Raw genomic sequence first — 27074 nt, 5'->3', positions numbered from 1 at the left:
ACATCACAGTCTACTTACTACTTAAAAAAATAATGATATGACATTTTTTGAAGAATTAACTAGATTCTAGGGACTAAGTTAACTGATTTTATGTTATTTCTGTAAAAAATCTATGACATAGGAGAATGCAATGACTTAAAATAGGTGAGGTTTTTAGAAGAATTTTAACACAGCTGGCATTCAGTGTTAACTATTGTTACTAATATTCCTTGAAAAGTTATTAAAAATTTTCTGAGTTCACCAAGAAGCAGAACGTCTTAAACAGACCATTAGAGGAAGTCCTATGTGTGTGTGTATCAGGGAGGCAGGTCCAAGGAATGCTTTTACACTAACCTGTTCATTGGTGCCCTGGTTGAGTGGGTGATGGATTCCTCACTGTGAATAATGTCCTAAGAATGAAAGAAGAGGGAAACTAAGCAGTGTGCCCAGAAGAGTGATGATTCACACTCCCAAAGTTCTCCAAGTGGTTCTGGTAAATGTGCACAATATTAAAGAAAGTTAGAAAGATTGGATAAGCAGATGAATTGGTATTTTTTGATGGAGTTCAGGGCTGTACCTTGAAATGTGAACTTCATTAATTCATTTGTCAAGGAACAGGTGCTATTTGCTAAGCAACATTCTGGGCACTGAAGATGAATGTAACATAGCCCTCTCCTTGAAGATCTCATAATTTATATGATATAGACAAATATATGTGATAAAATTACTGTAGCACACAAGAAATGGTAAGTGGCCCAATTATCTTTAGTCAAAAAGCTGTGGAAAGCCTGCCAAACAAGGAGCTGCCACCTAGAGGAGCTAGGGAAGCTTCACAGAGGAGGCCTTTGAGTTGGCCTGGAGAGCCATGAAGAAGATTGAAAAATATTTCCAGAGAGAGAGCCAGAAGTAAAGGCAATTCCATTTTTGGAAAATAGTGTGTCTGTGTAAAGGCCATGTTGAGAAGGGGGTACATAACACTGGGGAGGCTGTCTGGGAGTCAGGTGATATAGGGCAATTTCACATAGGGCCGTGAGATGATCTGAGTCGTGTTTTAGGATAAGAAGCCCGTGTCAAGTTGTGGGGAGGAAGGCCAGACAGAAAACTGTCATAATGCATCAGATGAGGGAGTGAGAGATGGTGAGCGCCTGAACTCAAGGCACAGGTAATGAGGATGGAGAAGCTGCAGGGAGATATCTCAAGCAGAGCTGATGGCGTTTGGTCACCAACCATGTATGGAGTTGACTGGTGGAGAACGAGGAATTGAAATTGATCCTAATGTTTCTGCTATTTATGGAAATAGTGAACAAAGGTAGTGAAGGAGGATGTTTTAGGGGAAGGTGATGAGTTTAATGCATGTATGTGGCTTTGCCTCTCTTTGATACTCAAGAACTTCTTTGCATTTTTATTTTAGTTTCAACTTGTATGTATCCTGTCTATGCAATGAGGTTACAAATATTGTTTGAACGAATGCATGTGTGTAGGCTAGTGATGGAATAGAAGGCTATTCATAACAAGGGATGCTACACATAGATATATCATGGAAGAAGATGTGGGGTCAAGAACTTTCTCTACGTGAAAAGTCAGAGGAGAGTAGTTAGTGTTATTTTAGGTGATAAGCTAATAAATGGGAATGAGGTGGACATTTGTAGGTCCAGTGAGATGACTTTGCAGGGCATGGTCAGGAGTCTCGAACTGATAGAAAGTGGAGAAGATAAAAGGGTTAGTCTGATGATTCTTGTGGTAATGTAGTAACATTTATTATTTGTTCTTTTCATTTGGTCCTCAGTGTGGGCTGCCCTATATTACTTTGTGTATGGGCATGTCCTCACATTTCTCAGCTGCGCAAGCAAAAGATCTGAGTTGCTTGTTGGCAGGAATCATGGTTTCCATCCTAGACACTATGAATGTTTGCTAAGATTGTTTATTTGTAGACAGGATCAGTTGAAATAGAATAATGGTGGACAGTTTTGTAGTCATAAAGCATATTATAAACTCTGTAGTTTTGTGAGCCCCATGGACTCTTTAAAAATAAATGACTTCTGCAGGAGTATTGAAGCATATTGCTAAAAAATATGGGCCCCGGAGACAGACTGTGTAGGTTTGAAATCTGCATGACTTGCTATCTGCATGGTGTGGGCAGTTCATGTGAACTCCACATGCTTTGGTTTCCTCATCCGTATGAAGGAGGTAATAGTAGTTCTTACCTTTACAGGGTTTTGTGAGGATCAAGTGAATTAATGTTAGTCTCTCAGCACAGTGCCTGGGACACGGCAAACACTCACTAAGCACTGTGTTTCTCCGGTACTCAGATGATCATGTCCATGACAAAAGTGGCCCAACATTTAAAAGTGGTTTCTGGACAAAGAAGCGGCAATGTGGAGCCTGCTTTCTAATCTTCCACATTGTCTTTGTGCCCAGTGTGTGGGCGCCATGGGCAAAGCCACATGTCACGTGGTTCAGGGCCATTTGTATGTCAGCCTGCACTGCCATCGTGACTGTCCTGTGCTCACAATATGTTCCACTTACATTCCCACTATGTCTTTAAAAAACGAGCCCCTTTGGGATAACTGGGGAAAATTGAGGCCCAAAGGCAATAGGTCACACACACCATTAGCTGTAGAGCTTAGGATAACATTCATCCACTTCATCCTAAGGAGCATTTATTAAGCACCCATTGGTTTCCAGGCTCTGGGTATAAAGAGGTGAAAGATGCACCACTTCCTTCTGTCTCCAGGGTCTCTACTGTACAGGGTATTGTTCCCATAACTTGGGTCCCACAGGGTGAGTTGTGCAATGCAGATGCTCTCTCCTGCCCTCATGTGTTCCCTTCCTGAGGGCTCCCTGCGCTGGGCTGAGTCCAGCTCAGTCTTAAGCTGGAGGGCGGAGGTACTGTCTTCCCCAAGAAGGTGCTCTCCATACGTGCTTGTAGACAAGTGATTTTTACAAGCTCAATGTCAACAACTATGGTCACGTCGAAGTTAACACACTACCACCCATCTACTGTACCTTTTCCCTGAAGCTCACACTGCCTCTATATTCCTCTGAAAGGCTGAGTGTTAACTAGGCTGTGAACCAATAGATAAAACTGGGTGGTTTGGAGCCTGTGGACCTCAGATTTTCTCTGTTCTACATAAATTCTCTGCAGGCAATACTGTTCTTCCATCCAGTAATGATGGCTTAGGACTGATGAAAGCATACACAGTGTTTGTATTAGTATTTATTGTGCTATGTGGTCCCCATTTTCTATATAGTTTTCATTGAGATGATTTTGTTTAAAAGAACATACCTATTTCAAGCTTTTAGAGAAGAAATTCATTTCGAGTTTAATGTAGAGTTAAGACTTCATTTGGCTCCTTTGCTCTGACTAATCTTTCATCTTTCCTTCTGATTCACAGTTTGGGGATATGGATTCCTGTCAGTGACAATTATTAATCTGGCATCTCTCCTCGGATTGATTTTGACTCCGTTGATAAAGAAATCTTATTTCCCCAAGATTTTGACCTATTTTGTGGGGCTGGCTATCGGGACTCTATTTTCAAATGCAATCTTCCAACTTATTCCAGAGGTAAGGGTGTTAGTTCTGTTTCTGTGAATAATTGTTTCTTTCAAATGTTCCAGCACTTTGTACATTTTAAACCTCTATTATTCTCACAGAATTTTATGGTCTGGTGTATAGTGTTCTGTGTAAAAGAGAGCTGAATCACAGCAAGTGAAGAAGCTTGTCTCAAGCATCAGGGAGTGTCTGTGTGAGAGACAGAATTGATATTCCAGGAGGCTGGCCCCCAGGACGTGCTCAGACAGCGCTGGGACACCTCTGAGGGCTTTAAACATTTATTCCATCTTGCATTTGGAAAATTTCATTTTTCTACCTACTTTTATTATTTATTTATTTTTTCTAAAGAGCATGCAATGTCAAATTTACTGGAGGCATATATCACAGAATTCCTTACATATTTATTATAGCTATTGAAGACTAGAGGATAAATAAGTGTGTGGTTGACAAACCTTTTCACTTTTTTAATTTTTATTCTGGAAAAAGATCAATTGAGGGCCAGTGAAAAACAGCAACTTTTGTTTCCTTTTATGAAATGTATTATTGATCTGACATTGACTATAGTGTACTACATTCAGTTAATCAACAAACACAATATATCTTTTGTTTTAAATCTATATTATGGCCATATAAGGGAGAGAGAAAGAGGAAGAAGAGTGATTGAGAGGAAAGAGAGGGGAAAGAGAAAGAACAAAGGGGAGGACGCCACAAAGGCTGGGGGAGCACTCCCGTGGGCTGTGTCCCCCTCACCCTCAGTGTATACACAAAAGCGGGGCGGTGAGCCTCGAGCAAAGAGAAAAATAGCGGTTCAGGGTATTACCCTCATCTTATAACTTGTAGAAAATTATACATAAAGCTTCATTTAGTTTTCACAGCTGTATATGAAATTGGGGGTATAACTTTTTAGAGTCAGATTTATTATCATTGTTGTTATCATTATATCTAGAAAGGAACTAGGAAGGCCATCTCAACTGTAGAGATGAAAAAAAATCCAGGGGGATTACATTAACCATACAGTGAGCTAAGAACAAAACTAGAATGGCAGTACAGATTTTCTGATTAGAGAAGTTTATATGTTATATTATACGTGTAACACATTAATATAATATTATATGTGTATATATTAACTCACCTGATATTTGGGTCAAATTAAATTTAAAAAACTGATACTGTGTGTGGACTGGAGATTCAAACTTATGATTTTGGGGTTTTCCATTTTTAGTAGTACATATGACATTTCTTAGGAAAATAAGAAACTTCCTCAATAGCATTTGTCGATTTTTTTTGCCTGTCTGTGATAATTAAGAAATTATAGATGATCAGGGAATTATATAAGCACTGAAGAATTTGTCTTTGTAGTATTACCTCAGATTTCTGTAGATATTTCTTTTTTTTTTTAGCAAAATTCTTGTTACTTCATTTTATTTTCATAACCTCTGTGTTACATACATAAAGTAGACATTTGTTCCCTTTTTTGCACTGAATGAAAAAGCATAGAGAAGTCACTCAAATGAAGATGGGCCCTGAGCTCTGCCCAGGGGCAGGCAAAGAACCAGGACCTGGGCATCCTCTGTCTTAGGCTGCTATTTAGAGGGAAGATTCACCACGTCTGGAATGGTGTAAAGCTTTCTCCTCTTATTTTATTTATTTTAAGTTTGTGTTTCTTGTCTGTTAGGGATATCTTTACTCTGTATATTTTCAAACTCCAGATCTTGTCCTCTATCCTCTAAGCAATAAACTGTCATTCTCACCATTTTGTGTGCGTGTGCACACACCTGGTATCTTAAGTCTTCTCTTCTTTATTCTCGGGCTGGTTTTTCAGTTATTTAATCTCAGTAGGACTTATCAGGATTCACTAGGTTCGAGAGGATTTCTTCTGGGAAAACAGAAATCCAGGTGGCTTGCCATATTTGCTTTAAAAATTTGACTCTGGGTATAATAGACAAATACATTACTTTTGGAGAAAGTGAATAGTCTCATTTCTCTTCGTTACCTAGATCTAATATTATCTTGCAAATGAGGCATTCATCGCTGTTTCTTTACTACTAGTTTCTTCTCTTGAGGCATTTATTGCTACAGGTGGTATAACTAAGAAACAATGTAAGATGTTCACGGTTTTGTTTACCAGATACCATCTAGTTAGGAGATCTCTAAGACATGTCTTAGAATTGGCTTACTTGAGTTTCAGAGTTTTTGTTTTGTAATTTTGGCAGCTAAGTTCCCAGTATTATTACCTGGATGTAAAGATGGATGTAGAACTTCAGTGAAAATTGGATACTGAGAAATTTTGGTATTATTTTTCAGAAATGAAGTTATATTACTTGGTTTTAACTGAATTTCTTTTTTTTTTTTCCTCCCCAGGCATTTGGATTTAATCCCAAAGTTGACAACTATGTTGAGAAGGCGGTTGCTGTGTTTGGTGGCTTTTACCTACTTTTCTTTTTTGAACGAATACTTAAGATGTTATTAAAGACATATGGTGAGGTAAATAGACTTTATTTAAAGCTTTTGATATTTTACTTGGCTAAGCTACTTTATATAGGCAAATAAAAGATTCCATGGATTGTTAATGTGTTAGATTTATGAATGTAAGGACAAAGAAAAGTCAATACATTAAATATATTTGATCAAAAGAAACACTTGATTTATACTGTAGAATTTGGAGTAAGTACTAATAATTTAACATTGAATAACAGATATATTCCATTCATATTCAACAAAATAAGAAGTTACATGTACCCTAACTTGAAAAAAGAGATATAATAGACTCTAACAAATGAGGATATAATTAAAAGAAGAAAAAATTGTAAATCTAAAAAGATTAGAGTACACACAGAATAGGCATAACATTTTTCTCTTATAGATAAACACTAAACTCTGTTTTACTTGTCTGCATGAGCCATCTTTTTTCCTTCTTATAACTTCTTTTTGCTTTTTTTAATGTTTCCATGTAGAATGATCATACCCACTTTAGTAATGATGACTTTGGTCCTTCTCAAGAAAAAACTCATCAACCTAAAACATTGCCCGCCATCAACGGTGTGACGTGCTATGCAAATCCAGCTGTCACAGAGCCTAATGGACACATCCATTTTGACAGTGTCAGTGTGGTGTCTCTGCAGGTATGGTAATTCCATTTTCTTGTTACTAACTTGATCCTTTATCTGAAGATTGCCAAGTCAGTATTTAGTATACTTAAATGGGTGAGACTTAGTCCTGTGTATGTGGGATAAGTAAAATGTAAGTCTGAGTTTTTTCTACTTTCTCACCCTATGTTTACTCTAACCTAGTGAATTAAGCAAGAAATTGTGGGTTACTGTATCTGAGGCTTCATTATCCTCTAAGATTGTTTAACCATGTAAGAGTCACTTAGATTTATACTATAACATGTAGCAAAATTAATCAGAGCATTTCTCTTATTTTGCAATCTTTCACAATCCGAAACCAAATAATCCCTTTGCATGATTTTTAAACTGTAAGAAGAAGGAAGATCTGTAAGCTATCAAAATTATATTTATTAATTAATTAACTTAGAAGTTGTATTTCCATCTTCTAAATAATGTTCATAGGCATCATTCCTTGAACAAGTATTATATGCCAGGTTACATGCTAGGCACTTAAATATTTTATCTCATTTACTTTTTACATCCACTATTCAAAGTAAGGTTTGTTTTCTTAGTGTTAGAAATATTTCAGTTTGAAGTAATAGAAATCAAATTCAAATTATGTGTGCAAAGAGAAGAATTTATTGGAAAGGTAGTGGGATATCTAAGAGAACAGCTGAGCTACAGGAAGAACCAGAGCCTAAGGACCATCAGAACCATTAGGACCCCCTCTTTTCCTCCTTGCATTCTTTTCTTCACTGTGGACCAACTCTGACATTAGTGGGAAATGTGGACACTAGCAACTATGGAGGTTTATGTCTTATAATTTCAGCTACTAAATTGACCTGACTCTTTCAGTCTTAAATCCAGAATTCTGAGCAAGGTTCTTCTTGGTCCAGCTTGAATTAGATGTCTACTTCTAGACTCATCTAAGCACTTAGAGGGTTGGGTCCCTTATATGGCCCCAAGGGAATATGGATGCAGAACAGTGAGTAAAAAAAGATGCTAGGATAACAGTGTCATTGGTGTCCACAACAATTCCCATTTGACGGATTAAGAAAGTGGAGCTCCAGATGTTTATTAACCTCACCAGGGTCACTCAGAGTCACAAGCTACAACGTTAAAAGCAATATAAAAGAGGACAATTAAAAATAAAACCAAAAGGAAAACCAGTCAAGGGGAAAATGGTAGAAAAAAGGTCTCTGGAAAAGGTCATTATGGAAAATGATGTGAATTTCCTTCTGTAAAGAAAACATGTTTGGTCATCTACTTCTTCAATTGATTAGGGAAAAAGATCCAAGTGCATTTGAAGAGGCAATTTTTGTTTGCACCAAGCTGAGACAGAAAATTATTTCAAATGCAATGAATGATACTTTCAGCTACTATTTTGCAAAGAATATGGAAATGTTCAAATAGATAATTTCTTATACTAATTAGAGCTAATATTTGTTAAAAGCTCAAGGACTACACCTAAAATTTAGATGAATGATCTCATTTGATTCTAATAATAGCCAAAGAGACACGTAGTGCTATAATTAGGAGACTGTGGTTTAGAGAGGGTTAAATAACAAACCCTAGAACACACAGATCCTAAATGGTGAAGTCTGGATTAGGACGAGGCCCTCTGATGCTGAAGGCTGTGCTCTCACACACCTTGCCGAATTGTGGTCTTCATGCCATTGCTCTGCTAGAACCAAGATGATTAACTCTTCATTAACTCTTAATAAATTGTAATTTTTTATAGGGGAAGAAGACAAACTGGCCCAAGGGCATTGCTTTCTGAGGACAAATAATTTGAACTGGTCAAAAGTTTGATTTTAGTTTTTTGTCTCATTTAAAAAAATTCTTTGTTTGTCTTTCAGTTTTATTTTGTACTGGTTTCAGGTGTCCAGTTTCATTGGTAGACAATCATATACTTTCCATAATGTTCCCCTCAATATTTCCAGTGTGATTTTATTTTTAAAGCTTTATGATACACTGTAGCCAGAAGACTTGTCCGAAGTAAATATAAGCACCGTGACAATGTTGGGGCCCCAGACATGGTCCTGTTTTACGTAATTTAGGAATATCAATCAAAAGGCCGTTCTTGCTCTACTTCTGGTAGTAGTGCTAATATGCAGGCTTTCATTCACTGGGTCCATAAACATTTATTGATAACTGCTCACTATCCTAGGCACTGGGGATTCTGAAGCAGATACATTCTTGTGGAGTTTAAAGTTTATTCAGCAGAAAGAGACAGTATAGAAAAGACTAACACAAGAAAATATCAGGTAGCCATCAGTACTTTGATGACAATAAAACTTGGTGACATGGGAGTGACATGCAGGATCTTCTTTGATTGACTGGTCAAGAAAGTTCCCTTAAGAGACAGGTGAGGAACTGGATAATGAAGGAGAAGAAAAGCCAGGCATGTAAATGTCTGGGAAAAGAATGTTCTAAAGGCTCTGAGAATAGTCAAGCAGTCACATATAAGAGAACTGGAAGCTAAATGGCATTGTGATTCCTGACATCAATGCTGGAGGCCAGCGGCACAATTTCCTCAATATTCTGAATAGAAGCAACTGTGGAATTGTACAGATAGGTAAACTACCAGTAATGAGAGGTGGAAGGAAGCTTGGATTGTGGAAGCATACCTCCAGGAATAAGAAGCCCAGCGGAAGGCAGAGGAGTGGGTGCCAGAATGATTGCCTCCTGCCAGGCCTGAAGACGAGCCCTGACGCTAGTTTTTTTATGGGGGCTATTCTCTGGCTAGTTTGGCTGAAGGTATAATTTTGAGTGAAGAGAGATTTAAGCAAATTGAGCAAAATACTGTTATTTTCACTTTTCTCTTTACATTGCACTAAAAAATGGAAAGAAATAGAACTTAGGAAACATATGGGTCTAGATATCACTTTAAGAGGTAGTAGGTATTGTAATATAAGTGATAGTGGTTTTAGTAATAAAATTAAAATATTTTCCAATATTTTCCATGACACAAATAACCCAGGTGACCCATTAGAATGACCAAGCATGACATGTAAAATTTATGGTTTATTTCTGAGTCCAAGTATTGCCTTAAGGTTTTCTTTGATAATTCCTGTTGCTACTGCTTCCACACAATGAAGTTTTCCAAATTGAAAATAATAAGAAACTGTCTAAGAGTGACTTACAAAAAGTAGTGTAATTTGATATTTCTGTCAATAAAACACAAATTGTGTGACAATTTAGATTATAACAGCATGATTCTTGATTTGCTGAAATGTAGGAAAAAACAAAAGAATTGTTACAGAATGATTAAAATGCATGACTTAGGGATAGCACTGTGAATATTAATCCGAACAATTCTGGTTCATCACAGAATACTCAGATATATGATAATATTTACATTTAGTTGCCTGTGGTATTTTGTTTATATCCAGTCATAAAAAAATTATAGCTTTCAGCCCTGGCTGGCGTAGCTCAGTGGATTGAGCGTGGGCTGCGAACCAAAGTGTCGCAGGTTCAATTCCCAGTCAGGGTACATGCCTGGGTTGCAGGCCATGACCACCAGCAACCACACACTGATGTTTCTCTCTCTCTCTCTCCCTCCCTTCCCTCTCTAAAAATAAAAAATTAAAAAAAAAATGAAAAATTATAGCTTTACACAAACTTTTAAAAAATTTGTTGCCATGGAAGCGTAGTAGGAGGATAGAAAACATTTATTGACCAGTTTTTGAGCTTGACTGTAACTTCTAAATACTTATGCAGATGATGTGAAACCTCCTTAGCACCCTTGCCCCAGGCCCAGCCGGTGTTGGGCACTGCAGCCCCTGTGGGGCATGGTGTGCAGGCAGGATCCTATGAGTTTTCAGGACCAGTGAAGGTGATGGGGGATGAGCAGAAGGCAGTACTCGGGAGAACGGGAGTGCAGTTACTTGGTTATCACCGAGTGATGTTTCACGTCTCAACCTGTGATACTTGCTGCTTTTTTCTTTTCTTCCCCTGATTACTGTGTAGTCATGTGGAGAAGTCATTTCAGTATTTGCAGCCAGGTGTGTCTTTCCCAAATCCACAGCTTTGACAGGACTGTGGTTATTGGTGTATTTTTTAAACATTTTTTCAATTACTGTTTACATTCAATATTATTTGTATTAGTTTCAGGTGTACAGCATAGTGGTTAGATGATCATATACTTTATAAAGTGTTCCCCTGATATTTTCAGTACCCACCTGGCACCATACATAGTTATAGTTATTACACTATTATTCACTGTATATCCTATGCTGCATTTTATGTCCTTGTGATTATTTTGTAATTACTTCTTAATCCCTTCACCATTTTCAGTCAGCCTAACTATATCTATGAGTCCATTTCTATTTTGTTTATTCATTTATTTTGTTCTTTGTATTCCACATATAAAGGACATAAAGGATTTATTACTTGTTTCCTTAGGAATGTTAGCTATTTTGGGGAGTGTTACTAGCTCTTCAAGGCCACTAGAGGGCCCATCTAGCTTGTTTCTCCTGGCTTCTGTAATCGGGCTCATTTTCTAAATGAAGACCTCTTGTGCTTTCATTTAAGAATAGATGCAAATAAATATAAAGTGATAAAACCCACTTATTTTCCCTAACAGAATAAAAATTAATATCAGCCATTTAAAGAAATTGACTATTGTAGATTTTACATTTAAAATTGAGGTGCAATGAAGTGGAATTCAGCTGCAAAGTGTGATGTTAGGGAGACATACTTTGTCAATAACTGACTGACTGGAAGCAGCACTCTACAAATATAAAGGTTACATTTTTGATGTTCTTGAGTCTTTATGAGAGTCCACAGATTTTAAAACAATTCATTCATCAAATATTTACAGAGTATCTAATGTGTACTTGGCACTATTCTAAGTACTGGGAATGCATTAGTGGGATAGAACAGACAAACTTTCTACCCTTCCATAATATAAATGAAATGTTATATAATATTATACTGAAAAGCGGAAACACAAATAGCTGTTCAGAAGCCCTGTGTATGTATGTGGGGCTTGTCTATCAGTCTTTTCTCTTGGGTGGTTGGTTTTGTCAATTCTTGCCTAGAGGTGGGAAGTGTGGCAGATACCCCTGGCTACGCATAGCATATGGGGACGTAGGGGATGGGTGGGGCCGGAGCTGTGTGAGCACCTGACTGCAGCACCATACTTCACTCCAACCCTCGTCTGTGCTTTCTGTCCATGGATTGCGGGTCTCTCAGGTTCAATTTCCCCAGAAGGTAAATCTCTAGTTACCATTTGGGATGGTTGCTTTGCTGCATTGGCTTGGGAGCAAGATCTGGGGTTCTAATTCCTTCCTAAATAAATGTACAAGCAATTGCCTTATTTTTAGGTTCACTCTTTACCTGCCACCTTCATAGGGATGGGGCACCTTCAATCCCTCAATGTTTCTGAGGTTCTGGGCCCAGCCTCACTTTGCTTCTTGTTGAATTTTTTCCTCTGTGAAGTCAGTTGGAACTCAGTCTCCTCTTTTCATCTTTCAAAATAAATTTCTCAGTGCTATCATTTCATCTTCCATTCTTTCTGTCCTTGTGCCTTTATGGCTTTCTTGTTCTTTTATGTCAGGGATTTTCAGAAAGGACTGGAGAAAAATACATATGTCTAGTTTGCCATATTTCACCAAAAACCGGCCTATTATTTAAAATCACATAGATTTTTAACATCACAAGATTTAAAAACAAAAATCAGCTATTTTCCGGTATGCAGTTATATTGACAGTCAGTTAAAATTGAAAACTACACAGGCAATAAAATTACATAAGAAGTGGTTTTCATTGGTTTTGACTAACCACTGCTCACAGAAAAGCTGGTTTGATTAGAGGCAAATGATGCCCTTAGGCAATCGGGAGGAGGACGTCTGGGTACAGCCGGGTTGGTGGTGAAATGTGCTCTCACCAGATCTGCCTCAGTGTTTCCTAACTTGCTACAAGCCGTTTTATTGGCTCTGGTCTCTGTGTTGTGAACGTCATAAAAAGTGGTACTTGAGTTTTCTTGAATTAGCCCACACTCTAGGGATATTAGCTGTACATTTATTCATCATTAGTGACTATCTTTTCATATTTTCAAGAATTACTTTTCTAAACATTTTTTATTATTCCCCTAAATTCTCACTTCTACCTTTTCTTTCTGTAATGAAGACACTGAGCTCATTATTTGGAATCGGGCCTTTGCGGTCTCATCTCTTACATCCTGAAAATCTGCTCTCTGTCCTCATCTGCTCTCCATTTCCTTTCCTGTCAGGACTTGCATCCTTCCTCTTTTTTAAGGCCAGTTCTTCCAAATGTGCTCACCTTTCGCATGGTCGCTTTCTGTTTTCATTTATCTTTCCTGAATCTCTCCTTGTCCCCTGTCTACAAACATGTTCTCATGCCAGCGTGTCCAACCTGTGGTGCTCAGGCTGCATGCAGCCCGGGATGACTGTGAATGCAGCCCAACACAAAATCATAAATTTACTTAAAACCTTTTTGTTTGCTTTTCAGTTTTTGTTGGTATGTGTGTATTTAATGTCCAGGTCCAGGAAAACTCTTCTTCTAGCACAGCCCAGAGACATCCAAAACTTAAACACCCCTGCTAGTCTTTACTACCTTATTCTTTTTTCCTGACTCTATACTCCTGAGGATTTCTTAAACTTTCTCCTTCCCTACACTATTCACTGTCCGACTTTCCAAAGACTAACGAATCCTGAAATAAGACTACAGGTCAGACGTTGTCTGAATTGCTCCACATATATTAACTCGTTTATTCCTGTCATAACAGCCCTAGCAGGTAAGTACAAGCATGATTTCCATCTTAAGGTATGGAAGCTGATGTATAGAGAAGTTAAGCAACTTAGCCAAAGTTGCACAGGTACTAAGTAAAGATTTAAACCTAGTCATCCTGGTCCATCCTGGACCTGGTACAAGGTCCATGTGATTAAACATTACCCTGTAATACACTGCCTATTATTTCCACTCACTGACTAGTCTTTACATACTCTCTCCTCTTCATCATGTCCTCCAATATTAAATTGTGTATAATTTTAAAGAATCTACCTATTTTCTAGAACGATACAAGTGATGTTTCTAGGCAGCATGCTATATTCTCAACACATTGTTTTTCTGAGGAATTCCTGTAGGACATACTTGACTGTCTATTATAGACTCAATACCAGAGACATAAAGGCAGATTTTTCACTGAAAGCCATTTCCTCCCTCTCTCGCTCTTGGAATTGTTCATTAGTTGGTTCTGTGATGCAGTACTATCCTTCCACTGCTGTTTTAGCTTCCTTGGTGCTTTCTTTGAATCTCCGTTTCTTTTCTTTCTTTCTTTCTTTCTTTTTCTTTTTTTTTTTTTTGCAGGGCCAGTGGGTATAGAGGAGGTAGCAAGGGCTTTGGAGTTCACATTTTAGTAATAAAATGTTTGTTGTGTGACTTGGGGAAAATTAATTAATATCTCAGCACCTTTGTTTGCTCAACTGTTAAATGACAAGGAAAAAATTCTTTAAATTAATGAGTTTTTGTGAAAATTAAATAATTTATGATGGGTGAACTACATAACAATGTATCTGACACATTGTATGTATATGGTACTATGTATTTCTCTTCCTCTTCTGTTCACCAATTTTTCTCTTTTCTAGTTTTTAATCATAGTAATCTATCAAATCCCGTCACTTTAACTTTCATTACTCTAAAGAACTTATAAATCGACATGCTTAGGTCATCATTTAGAAAAGAGCTTCTTCTACCAAATTGTAAAGGCTTTTGACTTTATTTGTATTTTTCTTCTGGAACAGAGAAACACTATGAGAGGATAAAACATATGCAGTTCCATGCATTCTCATCTCCATTATTTATTTATTTTACAATTTGAGTACTTGAAGGCCATTTGTTAATAAAGACAACTTCTGAATATAAATACTTATAAAACTGCCAGTGATCTCTGTCAGATAGACTAAGAGAACTTGAAACATTTACTCTAATTCAATGGAATGAAACCTGAGAGTCCAATTTGATCTGCCATTTGAACGACATCATCAGTGTTGCCCCACAGATTCTCTGCCACAGTGGCTCAGTGACATGCTTACAAGTACAGTTGCGTTTGTCACACTGCGATGCTTCCGGTTCATTAGAAAGGGCGTTAAAAGAATGACACTTTAATTAATGAATGAAAGACATTTGATTGTCATATTATTGAAATAATTGGGGTACATAAAATCTCTTAAATTGAATTAAGGGTTGCAGTTAGTGCCGTTAATTTTTAAATATGGATATAGAAATTTATAGCGATTAATTATAAAGATGAAAAATTTAGTGTTACCAATGTAAAAATCTTAATTTGAAAGACAAGATAGAACAGCAGTGAATAAAGTCCCACCACTAGAGAGAGTACATGCAATCTAAATTAAATTAGAATTAAAATGGAGTGGTTTGAAGTAGTCAGAGTAACTCAGCACAAAAGGGAAATCCTCCACTGAGAAGTACTTTTGCTTTCCCAGGTAGACCACGGCCCAGGTATGTAAATTTGGTGAAAGTATTTTAGTTGGTACCCACGTGAGGAGGGGCTTAGGGTTATCTGTTGTAACTCCTTAAATTAGCCAATCAACCGGCTAGCTGGGACATTCCTGATCTCACACAGTGAGGCTGGTAACATCACCATTGACAAGGAAACTTTATAAAGAAAACACATCTTTACTACCAACTACTAGGCTATCTGGGAGAATCAGGTAAAATAATGTTTATAAAAGTGCTTTGGAAGGTACCCAAATTTAATCTATTTAATCTATTAAGGGCTGCTTAAGGGTCAGTTATGGACTGCTATGATATCCTAATAAAAAGGGAAGATTTTTGTTAACTGATAAACATTTAAGTGGTTAATTTTTTGTGGAGTTTGTCATTTTAATTCATTGATATATGTATTCTGTCCATGCAAACATCAAAATGTTATTAAATTTGACTTCTGGGTATAACTTCTAGACTGTTAGGGTTTTCTTCCCCCCTGTATATAACCCTCTTCCTCAATCTAATTTCTATTGAATAAATGAATATCTTGAAATAAAAAATAAAAGAAAGAAAAAATATTTAAAGACAGGACATTTCAATCAAGAGACATCCTTTCAATCCCCCTAGAAATTGGAGAGAAATCTCGACTATTTCCAGTCCCACATACTGCTTGCCAAAGAACCTTTGAAACTTCATGCAAAGAGTCCAACTCACAGTGGACTGAAACCTTTTGTTAATTATCAGGATAAAATACCAGAAACTTCTCCATTTCCAACTTGATTTGAGTACCTGTATGTCTATTAGATTGATATTAACTATGTGATCTTACCACTACTTGTCTATCCATTTTCTCTGACAATGATAATTTTTTTCTTTCCAGCTGTTGCTCTGACAATGCTACAGTGTGCATTCTTCTCCATGTCTCCTCAGGCCTGTGTATGAGAGTTTGGGGCTGAGGTGGGGACTAATGGCATTTCTAGCAGAACAATTCTTTGTGGGAAAGTTTCCTGTGCATTGTGGTCTATTAAGCATTTCTGGCTCCCGGGGTGCTATTTGTCAACAGCAGCACTCCAGTCATTAATGACAACCGAAAAATAGCCCCCATTACCCTCACATTTCTTAAATGCCTTGGGGGGCAGTTAGGTAGTTTCAGATTCAGAACCATTGATCTTTTCTCAACTAGACAAGTAAGCCCCACAGAAAACCAATTTAAGTGACTATTTTCTCTTACCTTTTAAGGATGGTACACATACATAGTGCATTCCACATGCACAAAAGATACATTAATTTACTGTGTATAATGGACACCTTAAGGCATTGAGACTTAATTGTCTTACTGAATCTCTGTGAGAAATTGGGCTGTATGGTGAGAAAAGTCATAGAGCCTGCCCATATGTGGTTTTACTGAGTAATGGCAAAATGCAGTCCACCTGTTGTATTTAGTCACACTTTCCTCAATAGCAAGAGAGAATTCACATTTTCCCCATGTATTTGACAATACTTGAAAATTTCAGACTTTCCACAGTGTATTGTCAATTTAATGTTTGAAATAGGATCTTCTTGTGATTTGACTCTGTATGTTATTAGCATCCTTTAGCATCTCTTTGTATACTTAATTGTCAAGAGTTTACTTTTGTGTTTCCTGTTCATCTATTTCACATTTTAATTGTTTGTCTTTTAAAATTGATTTGTATTAAGGAACAATTGTTTTGACACTTGTTAAAATGGCGAGGGAGACTTTCATCGAGGCTATTACAATATGAGTTGACTTGATAGGGGACATAGATGGGACTCAGCTCAGAACACGGCAAGGACTGTTGAGGATTTATAGCTAATGAACAGGATGAGGAGGTCAGTGGCTTGAAAATTACTAAGAGGAGGGAGACATCAAGGGTAGGAGGGATTCTTGCTAAATTAGCTTAGTAAGATTATTGCTGAAGGCAGACCAGGGTGATCAGATATCAAGGGTCAGGAGATTCTTACTAAACCGCCTTAGCAAGATTCTTGCTGTAAGCGGACTGTGAAAGGGTGCAGGAAGCAGACACGCAAGGCTGAGACGTGGTTGAGAAGAAAGCGCAGAGGAGCCTGACTGGTGTTTGGTCAAGGAGAGTCGTTGTCATTTGCAGGAGTTTCTCCTATATTCTGGATCCTACTATGTAATTATTAAATGGCGTAAAATATATTTTTGGAGTTGGTGACTTCTCTTTTCACTTAGTTTATGATATTTTTTAAAGCTTTAATTTTAATGTAGTCAATATATCAATATGTTTCTTCAGGCTTTCTACTCTCTGACAGTTAAGAAAACTTTCCTACATAGATATTCTTCCTTTTTTAAAATAAAATTTAAAGTTTAATTTCCCATGTGGAATTATTTTTGTGTATAAGAAAAAGATCAGTGCTTTTCTTTTGTATAGATAATCAGTTACTCTAGCTTCTCTTATTAGGTAGATCATTGTATCTCTGCCATATATCAAGTTTCTATACACCAGAGTGTCTGAATCGGGACTTTCTATTTTCTTCTTGCCCTGTACCACAAAAATTGTTGTTCTAAACCACACTGCCTTTATTATTATCAATTTTAGTAAGCATTGAGCTTCTAAGACAAGGTTTCTTACACTTTTTTAAATTGAAAATTATCTTTATTTTTCCATGTCAATATCATCTTAGATTTTTTATTGACATTGAATCAAACTTACAGATCAATTGAGGGACAGCTGACATCTTTATATTTCAGATTTTCTTTGGTAATTTTCCATATAACTATCTTTAAACTGTTCCGTTGGATTTATTCCTAATTACTTTGTAGCTTTGCAGGTGTCCTAAATGGTATATATTTTTTCATACTGTATTTTCTAATTAGTTATTACCGATATATAGGAATACACAGATTTTAGAATATTGATTTTGTATCTTGCAGTATTGCTGGACTCTCCTACTATTTCTTGTATTTTTTTTTTGCTTAGTCTTTTAGATTTTCTATACAGACATCAAAGAGCAAATAAACACATTTTTAATTTTTTTCAAATTGTTATAACTCTTATTTTGCTGGTCTCATTACATTGACAAGGACTTAGGAGATAATGCTGATTAGAAGTGGCAATAGCTGACATTTTGTCTTATTTCTGACTTTGATGGGAATGCTACTAAGTTCAGTAGGTTGCTTGCTTCAGTTTTCATTTTTTAAGAAAAAATGATACCTTAACTAGATTAAGAAAGCTCCTTCATTTTTCAGAATTTACTGTTTTTCACAATTCTAAATTTTATTAGAACTTTTTTCTTTTTCTATACTATTACCAAGTATGGATAATCTATACACAATTTTTGTATTTTTGGAATTGGGAATCTTAAAGCAGGGGAACAGACTAAATGAATACATAAGTATATTTTATCACAAATATTGCATCATTTATGAAGTATAGTGTTGTTCATTAGGTGTGTTAATAGATTAGTAACATGAAAATTAGAGCAACTTTGCTTTGTCAGAAGAACTTGAGTCGTAGGTCTTAGTTTAAATCTGACTTTGACAACTAATTAGGTTACTTACTTTTCTAAAACTCATTTTCTGTATTTGTAAATTGGCAAAAATCTCTAGCAGTCAGGATTATTACTAGGATTAAGTAAAATCTTTCAAAAGTAATGAATAAGCATAGGTATACAATAAATATTGAAGCTTAATACTACTGCTACCACACTACCAAACATCACGGTATTTCTGAGGAGCAATGGGGATTAAGTGAAAGTAACAGTGCAACACTGTCTTTGGAGGCAAAGCCACAAAGTCTTTATTTCAATGGCAGCATATTGAGCACCTCATGAACAAGTAGGATTCTCAGTACCAAGCTGTGGGAGTATGTGTCAGGTTTATAAGCACATGTCGACTGGAAGGAGGAAGGCATTTTATGCAGCGTTGTATCTGTGAAGATATGGTGGGAAATATTTTGAATGTTCAAAAATAGATGATTACTTTAGCACAGAAGTGATTTATAGCCAAGAGTCATGCTAATGAAGGTTGGCATAGAACAGAGGAGAACAGGGGCTTCCGTGGCAGTCTGAGGAGCACCAACCAAATGGCATGTTTGAATAAAGGTTATGAAGGCTGTTGGACTGAATTTTGTTATTGATTTGCTTTCCCTTCACAACAAATTTCTGGTGTCAAGGGGCATTAGAAGAGATCTGGGGGGACAAAATCCCATGCACTAGGCAATGCTATCTTCAGGAGCATTAGAAAGGAAAAGCAGAAGAAAACGGATGGGGTGGAATGGGGAGGTGCCCTGTGTTGAACAGAAGAAACCCCATGGGCCTCCAGTACGTAGTGGATGCTCCTTGATAACACGAACAAGAATAATACATCAGCTTACTAGAAAGGAAGTATTCGCAGCCCTGAGCCTGTGCCCGTCTTCTCAGGGGTGGAGATGTGCCCTGTGCAGCCTTGAGCCTGTGAGTTCGGGCACCGCCGTGCACAGCTGCGAGGCACGGAGAGTGGCAGTCCGTCTGGGCAGAGCCCCACACTGTTGCAGACAGGGAGAGTGGCCTGCCTGCAAACTTCAGAGGGTTCAAGGGCAGTCACACGTGAAAGTAGCCTGCTCCTGTGTACGAAGTTCCAGAAACATCATTTTGCACTGCATGTCCTGGAATGCTGTCTCTACGCAGATTGTCTTTGGTCTCTGTACCATACTCAGGGCCCAGTATGGGAACCCATTAATAAGTATGTCAGACTTTTATTACCTGTCACTTCTGAATAGTTAATAGCAATGATAGTGATGGTGGTGGACCTATCATGTGCAGGGAGTATGCTCAGTACTTTTCAATATTATTCATGTACAGCCTTGACTGGAAGTGTGATTATCTCCATTTCACAGATAAGAAAAGTGAGAGGTGGGGGGTTATTGAACTTAGTATTTTTTTTAAACAAAGCTAAGTTGCTTCCTGATTTGTATGCTTCTCATCAACTCACGTGGTCACTTTGAATGAAATCCAAACATAAACATGTTTTTGTGAAGAAAAAAATTCCTATCTAATTGACAGGATTCTACCAGGTACTTGGTATTCCTTAAAGATACTTCCAGGCATGTAAACCGGGTATAGTTGAAGAGTGCTTGTAGCAGAGGTGTGCACAAGTTGCTGGGTTGAGAAAGATGTGGCAGGTGCTGGGACTGGAAGAGATGCAGGTGAAGTGGACACAGATATTCTCCTGAGAAGGTGACGCTTGTAGCCACCTTGAAGGATTGCTAGTAAGGGAGACTGGATGAATAGTAACCTGGGTGCAGAGGATACTTCCAATGATTATTTTTATTTCTTTATTTTTGTAATATACATATGTTTATTTGTACATAGCCATCCTTTTCTTATTTCCTATCACCATTTTCAAATTACTTAACATACATGTTATTGGAAGTTAACATTATAATATCATTAGGTAACAGAATATTCAATGAGATTGTGGCTGAATTTGAGTAGTAATTTATACTCTGTATGATCCTCACTTATAAGGAGAGATGTGTCTTACTAGGTAGAAATACAGAGTTGTTTTGTTTGTTGTAAGGGAGTTTGAATGTTCATACAGGATACATGTGGAAGTTCAGTAGCCAAAAGTGGTATCAGTTATTCATTTATCACTTTAGTTCTAAATACAGCCTTTAATCCAGGCTCTGTAATAAACAACACAATCACCGTGAGTATTTCTCCTTCAAAGAGAGCACGATGTTAAGCTTTCTCAGAGGGCCTGGAGGAACATTGCAGGACAAATGAGGTTTTCTGCATTTCCTAGCCTGGGCCACAGGCGGCCCAGAATGCACGGTGACCTTGCAGCCTCAGTCTGGCTGCCCTTTCATCCTGGAAACCAGAGGCCCCCACAGCCAGCCTTTTGCCTGACCCCCTCAGGAAGGACTGGAATGGCCTGTGGAGTTGCAAACAATAGGCCACCATCCAGAGTGTAGGTAAGGGAGATGACAAGTAGCAGACAGGGGTGTGAATATATAGTTAGATGCTGGGTAGCCACGGGGACAGAAAGCCTCCATAGTGTGTGGCTTATAGATGGAACAACTTCTCATTCTGTGACCCTGTGACCCAGGAAGGGCTGCATGCACACCTGCGGGGGCTTACTGAAGGAGTCCACCAGGTAGCTGCATGTAGGCCAATTATTATTTTTAAACATTTGGCCTTTTACAATTTTGAAAAATGTTGGAACATTTCTCTGAGGAGCACTGGTTCTTTATCACTCCCCTTAGGAGGCTATTCAATGAAGCTCATTGGCTTTTGCAACAGAATAGACAGACAAACCAGTTATGCATACGATTTAAGGGGATTCATGAACCCACTGAAGCAGCTCTACAATCTCTCAGCTAATGTTCTCTGATACAGAGAGATACTTGAGAAAAAAAAGAAAATAAATGCCCAGGGGTAAGAGTAGACGCGCACTGTAGTAGGTGTCTTACAGCTATTGTTATGTTTAATTCCTACAAAACCCTATGAGATAGGTATTAAATCTACTCACAGATAAGTAAATTAAGACTCCATTAAGTCAAGTAACTCACTCAAGTTCACACAGAGAGTAATTGGCAAAGCTATGATGAGATCCCCTCCTGGGGTCTTGAGTCCCAAGCCCACATTCCTTTTGTAGACATGATGCTCACTTCCTAATGGCAACATTGCTCTAATCAGTTCTGATTTCTAGCAATTATCTTACAAATGAACTTCTGAAATATAATTTGTACTGAGTTGAGGATTGCCTGCCTAGTGAAACCTTGTTAATTTTGACTGCTAATCAATCATAGCTGATAAATAACAATTTGTTATATTTTGCTTATAGGCTGGGCTGTAGAGTATCTTGGCAGCATCTATAAAAATTGCTTTGGAAGCAAATTATAGGCAAGATGCACCTAAAGTTTTGATCTAAGAAACACCTAGTTGCTATTATATAAGTGATATCCTACATTAATCTAATCTATGAAATGTGGCAGGTTTTCATAAGGATCTCCACTGTACCCTGAGCTGGCTGCGGGAGCCCTTCGTTAGTGTGAGTTCTGAAAAGCAATAAAAGTATATTTATCTAAACATGTTCTATACTAAATTACTGTCACTAATCAAGCAGGACTTATCCCTATTTAGAAGAATTAGTGAGATTTTACTCAATTAGGTTTGATGTCAAGTTAATTCCCCCTCCCCCCATTAGTATAATGAAGGATTGCTGAGCTGCTGCGCCATGCATGCTGGTTGATTAAAAAAAAAAACAACTGAGAATGAATGCCAACACATTTTTCTTTGATGGATGAGGAAAAAGTTTAAGAGGTTCAAGCAAATTATTCTGGGTATCAAAAGGAGTTGCTTAATTTTGTTGAGTAGAAAGCTCAGTCACAAACAGCATAAGCAATGGAGGAATTTAAATACATGTTCTATGGTTGGTGTGCGTTTCACACCAGTTTTTTCAAAGTTTTTTTTAAAGATTTTATTTATTTATTTTTAGAGAGGGAAAGGAGGGAGAAAGAGAGAGAGAGAGAAACATCAATGTGTGGTTGCTGGGGGCCATGGCCTGCAACCCAAGCATGTGCCCTGACTGGGAATCGAACCTGCGATTCTTTGGTTCGCAGCACACGCTCAAACCACTGAGCTACGCCAGCCAGCTCTCAAAGTTTTTTTAAAGGTTGCATTATAAAGGATGTCCTTGTCATAAATATTGAACTTGCCAAAATATGCCTTTGTCTTTAATTGATGTCATTTTTTCATTTGGAAATATTTATGTGGTGCTATATTTTTTTACATGCTACATCCTGCAGTTTGGGTATACGGGTTCAAGAGCTGGTGAGTGCTTTTTACTCAGTGTATTGCATGATGGAGAATTGGCCAAAGCATGAAGTATTTTATTCTTTTTTTAAAAAAATATTTTATTTATTTATTTTTAGAGAGGGAAGGGAGAGAGAGAGAGAGAGAGAGAGAGAGAGAGAGAGAGAGAGAGAGAGAGAGAGAGAGAGAGAGAGAGACATCAATGTGCAGTTGCTGGGGGTCATGGCCTGCAACCCAGGCATGTGCCCTGACTGGGAATTGAACCTGCGACACTCTGGTTCGCAGCCCGAGCTCAATCCACTGAGCTACGCCAGCCAGGGTGAAGTATTTTGTTCTAAAATGAATTTTATGTCCCCAGGAGAGGCCCTTGAAAAGGCAGAATGAATTTATACTATATTCTGTTATTACATGTTCTGTTTATTTTATATATTTCAAAATAAGGATCCTAAATTAGAAAGATCACAGAGCTAAAACACCTTGCAAATGAAGTGTGGTCTTGCCAAAATGCCTTTCGAGTTTGACACTACTGTACTACATAGTTGAGTTTTAGCAGATTGTAACACAAACACACTTACTTACAGCTATGCATCTGTCTCTGTATTCATATCTATTCAATTTCATGTCTGAGGCAAGTGTCCAGATCACAGATATCACTTCTATAGCTAGTCACACTTCACTGATAATCTTAATGAATAAAAAAGTAGGCAAAGGAGGATTCAAAGACCAAATTAAGTGCTTACTGTTGACAATTGTGCCATCAGGTTCGAGTCAGATCATTGATTGGCTGGTGAAATTTCATTTTACTATATGCCTGCTTTTTAGGTAGAGATTTCAGATCTTTTCTAAGGATCTCAGTCTAATTAAGTTAATGATTCCTCACTTATTTCAATTAGGTGGTGACTTTCTCCTGTCTTTACCTTTGTTCATCCAGTTTATCAGTGGCCCAATTTATTTGAGTGTATTGTAAGTTTTGAATTCTTACCAGAATGGCGAGAGCCCAATGTGTGAGCCCAATTATTTCTAAAGTGATGGGATATTATTGCTTTTTATTTATGTTATCAGGTGTAAGAGCATTAAAAGTAAAAAAGAGAACAAACTTCATTTTATTGAATTTCTACTCAGGAATATCAAGTTGCTTATTGAACATAACTATATTAAGCCCTTATAGCAACTCAGTGAAGGCAGATTAAAGAAAAAATCAATAGCTGAGAAGGTACCAGTACAGATTACCTTTGAAGGTTCAATATACCATGCAGATCTCTGGTCTGATGCTTCTAGTTTGTCTACTTTTATTTTATTACTAGGTTATAAAGTACATATTAGAAAAACTGAAGTGAGAGATCATCATTAATAGTTTTCCAGGCTGCAAGACAAACACCCAAATCTAAAGGTTGTTTTGTATTTAGGAAGTAAAATCACAAAAATTCTTTACTGGGAAAGCATCACTTTTGCAGAAATAGTTCATATTATCTCTGGATTCATTGTAATTTTTGTGACACTGACAAAAATTTCAGAGCCATGCAACTTATATAGCTAAACAGTAATGACAATCTTAAATTGCACCTTCTTTTTGTGGTAACATTTCATGTTCTGAATGACATCCATGTCTATAGGTCAAATTGGTGAAGCTATATTAATAGGCAGGAGGATGGCATTCAGTTATTCATTTTATCATTCATTCACTTGTCAGGTATCCTGTTCTATAACCTGCAGATATTGTGGTGAATTAGACAAAAGACGATTCTGCTCTCTGGCACTTTTTTCATTCCAATGGGACACACAGTTCAACATCATAGGGTTACAAATACTATGCAGGGAATTAAAATAGGATGGGATGATGTCTTGGCAGTTACTTTAATTTGAGAGGCCAGGGACACATTTAAGCTAAAAATCTGAACTGTGAGAAGCAGGTATCCATGCACAGATCTGGGAGAAGAAGGTCACGGCTGAGCAAAGAGCCTGTGCAAAGTCTGTAGGGTGGGAGACAGTTCGGTGGGTTTTAGGAAAGAAGGTCAGCATTGGTTGGGCACAGGCACAATCGATGCTGGTATTATATGACACTGGAGAAAATTCTAGATGGAGGACTTTCTTCAAAGTTAGTGTTAACTGTGTTCTAATATTTAAGTGGTATCACAGTTAAGTAGTATCAATAATCTCAAATAAGTCTCTGGTTCTAAAATTACATTTTTTAACATAACAAACTCAGAAAGGTGTAGTCAAGAACACAATAGTATTATTCTATCCATGCTGTGGTCTGTAAACAATAGATTATATAGACTAGATTTGAAAGCCTGAAAATGGTATTTTTCCTCCCTTAGCAGTTAATTAATTAATTGATTAATTAATTAATTTTAGTCTCGCCTGAGGAAATGATTATGGATTCTAGAGAGAGGGGAATAGAGGAAGAGAGAGAGGGACAGAAACATCAATTTGAGAGAAACACTGATCAGTTGCCACTTGTACATGTCCTGGTCAGAACTGAACCTGCAACCCAGGCATGTGCCCTGACCAGGAATTGAACCTGCAGCCTTTTGGTTTACGGGATGATGCTCCATCCAACTGAGCCACACTGGCCAGGGAAATTTATTTTTATTTTTTTAAGTTGAATTTCTTGGGGTGACATTGGTTGAAATAGTTATATAGTCTTCAGGTGTGCAGTTTGATAATACATCATCTGTATATTGAATTGTGTGTTTATCACCCCAAATCAAGTCTCCTTCCATCACCATTTATTCCTTCTTTACCCTCTTCTACCTGCCCCACCCCCTTTCTCTCTGGTAGTCATCATACTGTTGTTTGTGTCTATAAGTTATTTATTTATTTTTCACTTGACCCCTTCACCTTTTTTACCCAGCTGCTCAACCCCCACCCCCTGATGGCTGTCAGTCTGTTTCGTGTATCCATGGTTCTGTTTTTATTTTGTTTGCTAGCTTATTTTGTTCATTAGATTCCAAATACAAATGAATCATATGATATTTATCTTTCTCTGACTGGCTTACCTCACTTAGCAAAATGCTCTCTGGGTCCATCCCTGCTGTTGCTAAGGGTAAGATTTCCTTCTTTTAGCAAACCTCACAGTATCAACTTAGTGTGTTCTCAGTGCTTCAGTCACCGGCATCTTCTAGTATAGGGGCTGACAACAGCAATAAAATCATTCATTATTATAGCAGTAAACTGCTGAACTCAGAATTCCTTACCTAAAACACTCAATTCTTTTGTGCAGTCTCTCCACCTTTCATTATTGCATGGGCTTTGGAGACAAATCGTGTGGGTTCAAGTCCTGGCTTTTCCATTTCTGACTGTGGTTTTGGTCGGGTCCTTACCTCTAGTGTCCTCATACTTTATCTATGATTCTGAGGTTGGAAGTACTCATCTCATGGCTTTTGGGAGAATATTTTGCATACAGTAAGCACTCAACAGTGTTCATTGCTTTTGTTGCTTCTATTCTTATTTTGATGCCCTCTTCCTCCAATGATCTTCTGAGAAATGTGTCAGCCTCATAAAGTTAGTTGCAAGATGGCTGCTGATATAAAATCTTCTGCCCTGCATACCTAGGTTGTGGGTTCCATCCTCGGTTGGGGCGTGTGTGGGAGAAATCGATGTTTCTCTCTCCTTTCCTCTCTCACTGAAATCAATACACATATTTAAAATAATTCTTCTTCCCTTTAGTAGATACTGGGATGGAGGTTGATGCACTCTGAGATCTGTTGGCCAGAATATAATTTTGGCATTCCATTTCTCCATTCAGCTCAGCAAAACAAGCCGAGCTCCTCATCATTTATTTTTTAAAAACCATGTATCAAACACCTACTAACGAGCTCTGGGCTGAAATGAAAAAAAAAAAAATCCTTGTACTCCTAGAGCTTTTGATCTGGCTGTACAACTTTTAATCACAAAAGAATGGTCAAGTAAACAAACGAAGAACAACAAAAACACTTTGGTACTTTTGAGGTAGAGCAACCAATTCAGAATTGATTAACGAACCATTTTTCTATGCACATCCTTCCCACTTGCGTGTAAATGTCCATGTGTTCACTCTTGGAAAAGATTAGAACAGATGTTTCATGTGACAATAATTTGTGAACCTGCCACGAGAGAAAAATGTACTTTTTCTGTTACTACACCTTCCTTTATTCAGACAAATATACAGGGTGCCCACCATGCTAGATACCAGGCAAAGAG

General features: G+C 37.6%; 1 protein-coding gene across 3 annotated transcripts in view; it reads left to right on the top strand.

Annotated features, from left to right (window-relative positions):
• The window catches only part of SLC39A8 (solute carrier family 39 member 8), a 70273-nt gene that overhangs the window by 28819 nt on the left and 14380 nt on the right, over positions 1-27074 (top strand). For all 3 annotated transcript variants that reach the window (XM_045820156.1, XM_045820158.1, XM_045820157.1), the window contains exons 4-6: positions 3375-3544; positions 5894-6016; positions 6487-6654. In XM_045820156.1, coding sequence (XP_045676112.1) covers positions 3375-3544; positions 5894-6016; positions 6487-6654 — 461 coding nt within the window. The remainder of the gene's footprint in view (positions 1-3374; positions 3545-5893; positions 6017-6486; positions 6655-27074) is intronic.

The sequence above is a fragment of the Phyllostomus hastatus genome, unplaced genomic scaffold (genome assembly GCF_019186645.2).
Source record: "Phyllostomus hastatus isolate PE091 unplaced genomic scaffold, TTU_PhHast_1.1 phas_scaffold_39, whole genome shotgun sequence".
Classification (NCBI taxonomy): Eukaryota; Metazoa; Chordata; class Mammalia; order Chiroptera; family Phyllostomidae; genus Phyllostomus; species Phyllostomus hastatus.
This window is presented reverse-complemented; position numbering and strand designations above follow the sequence as displayed.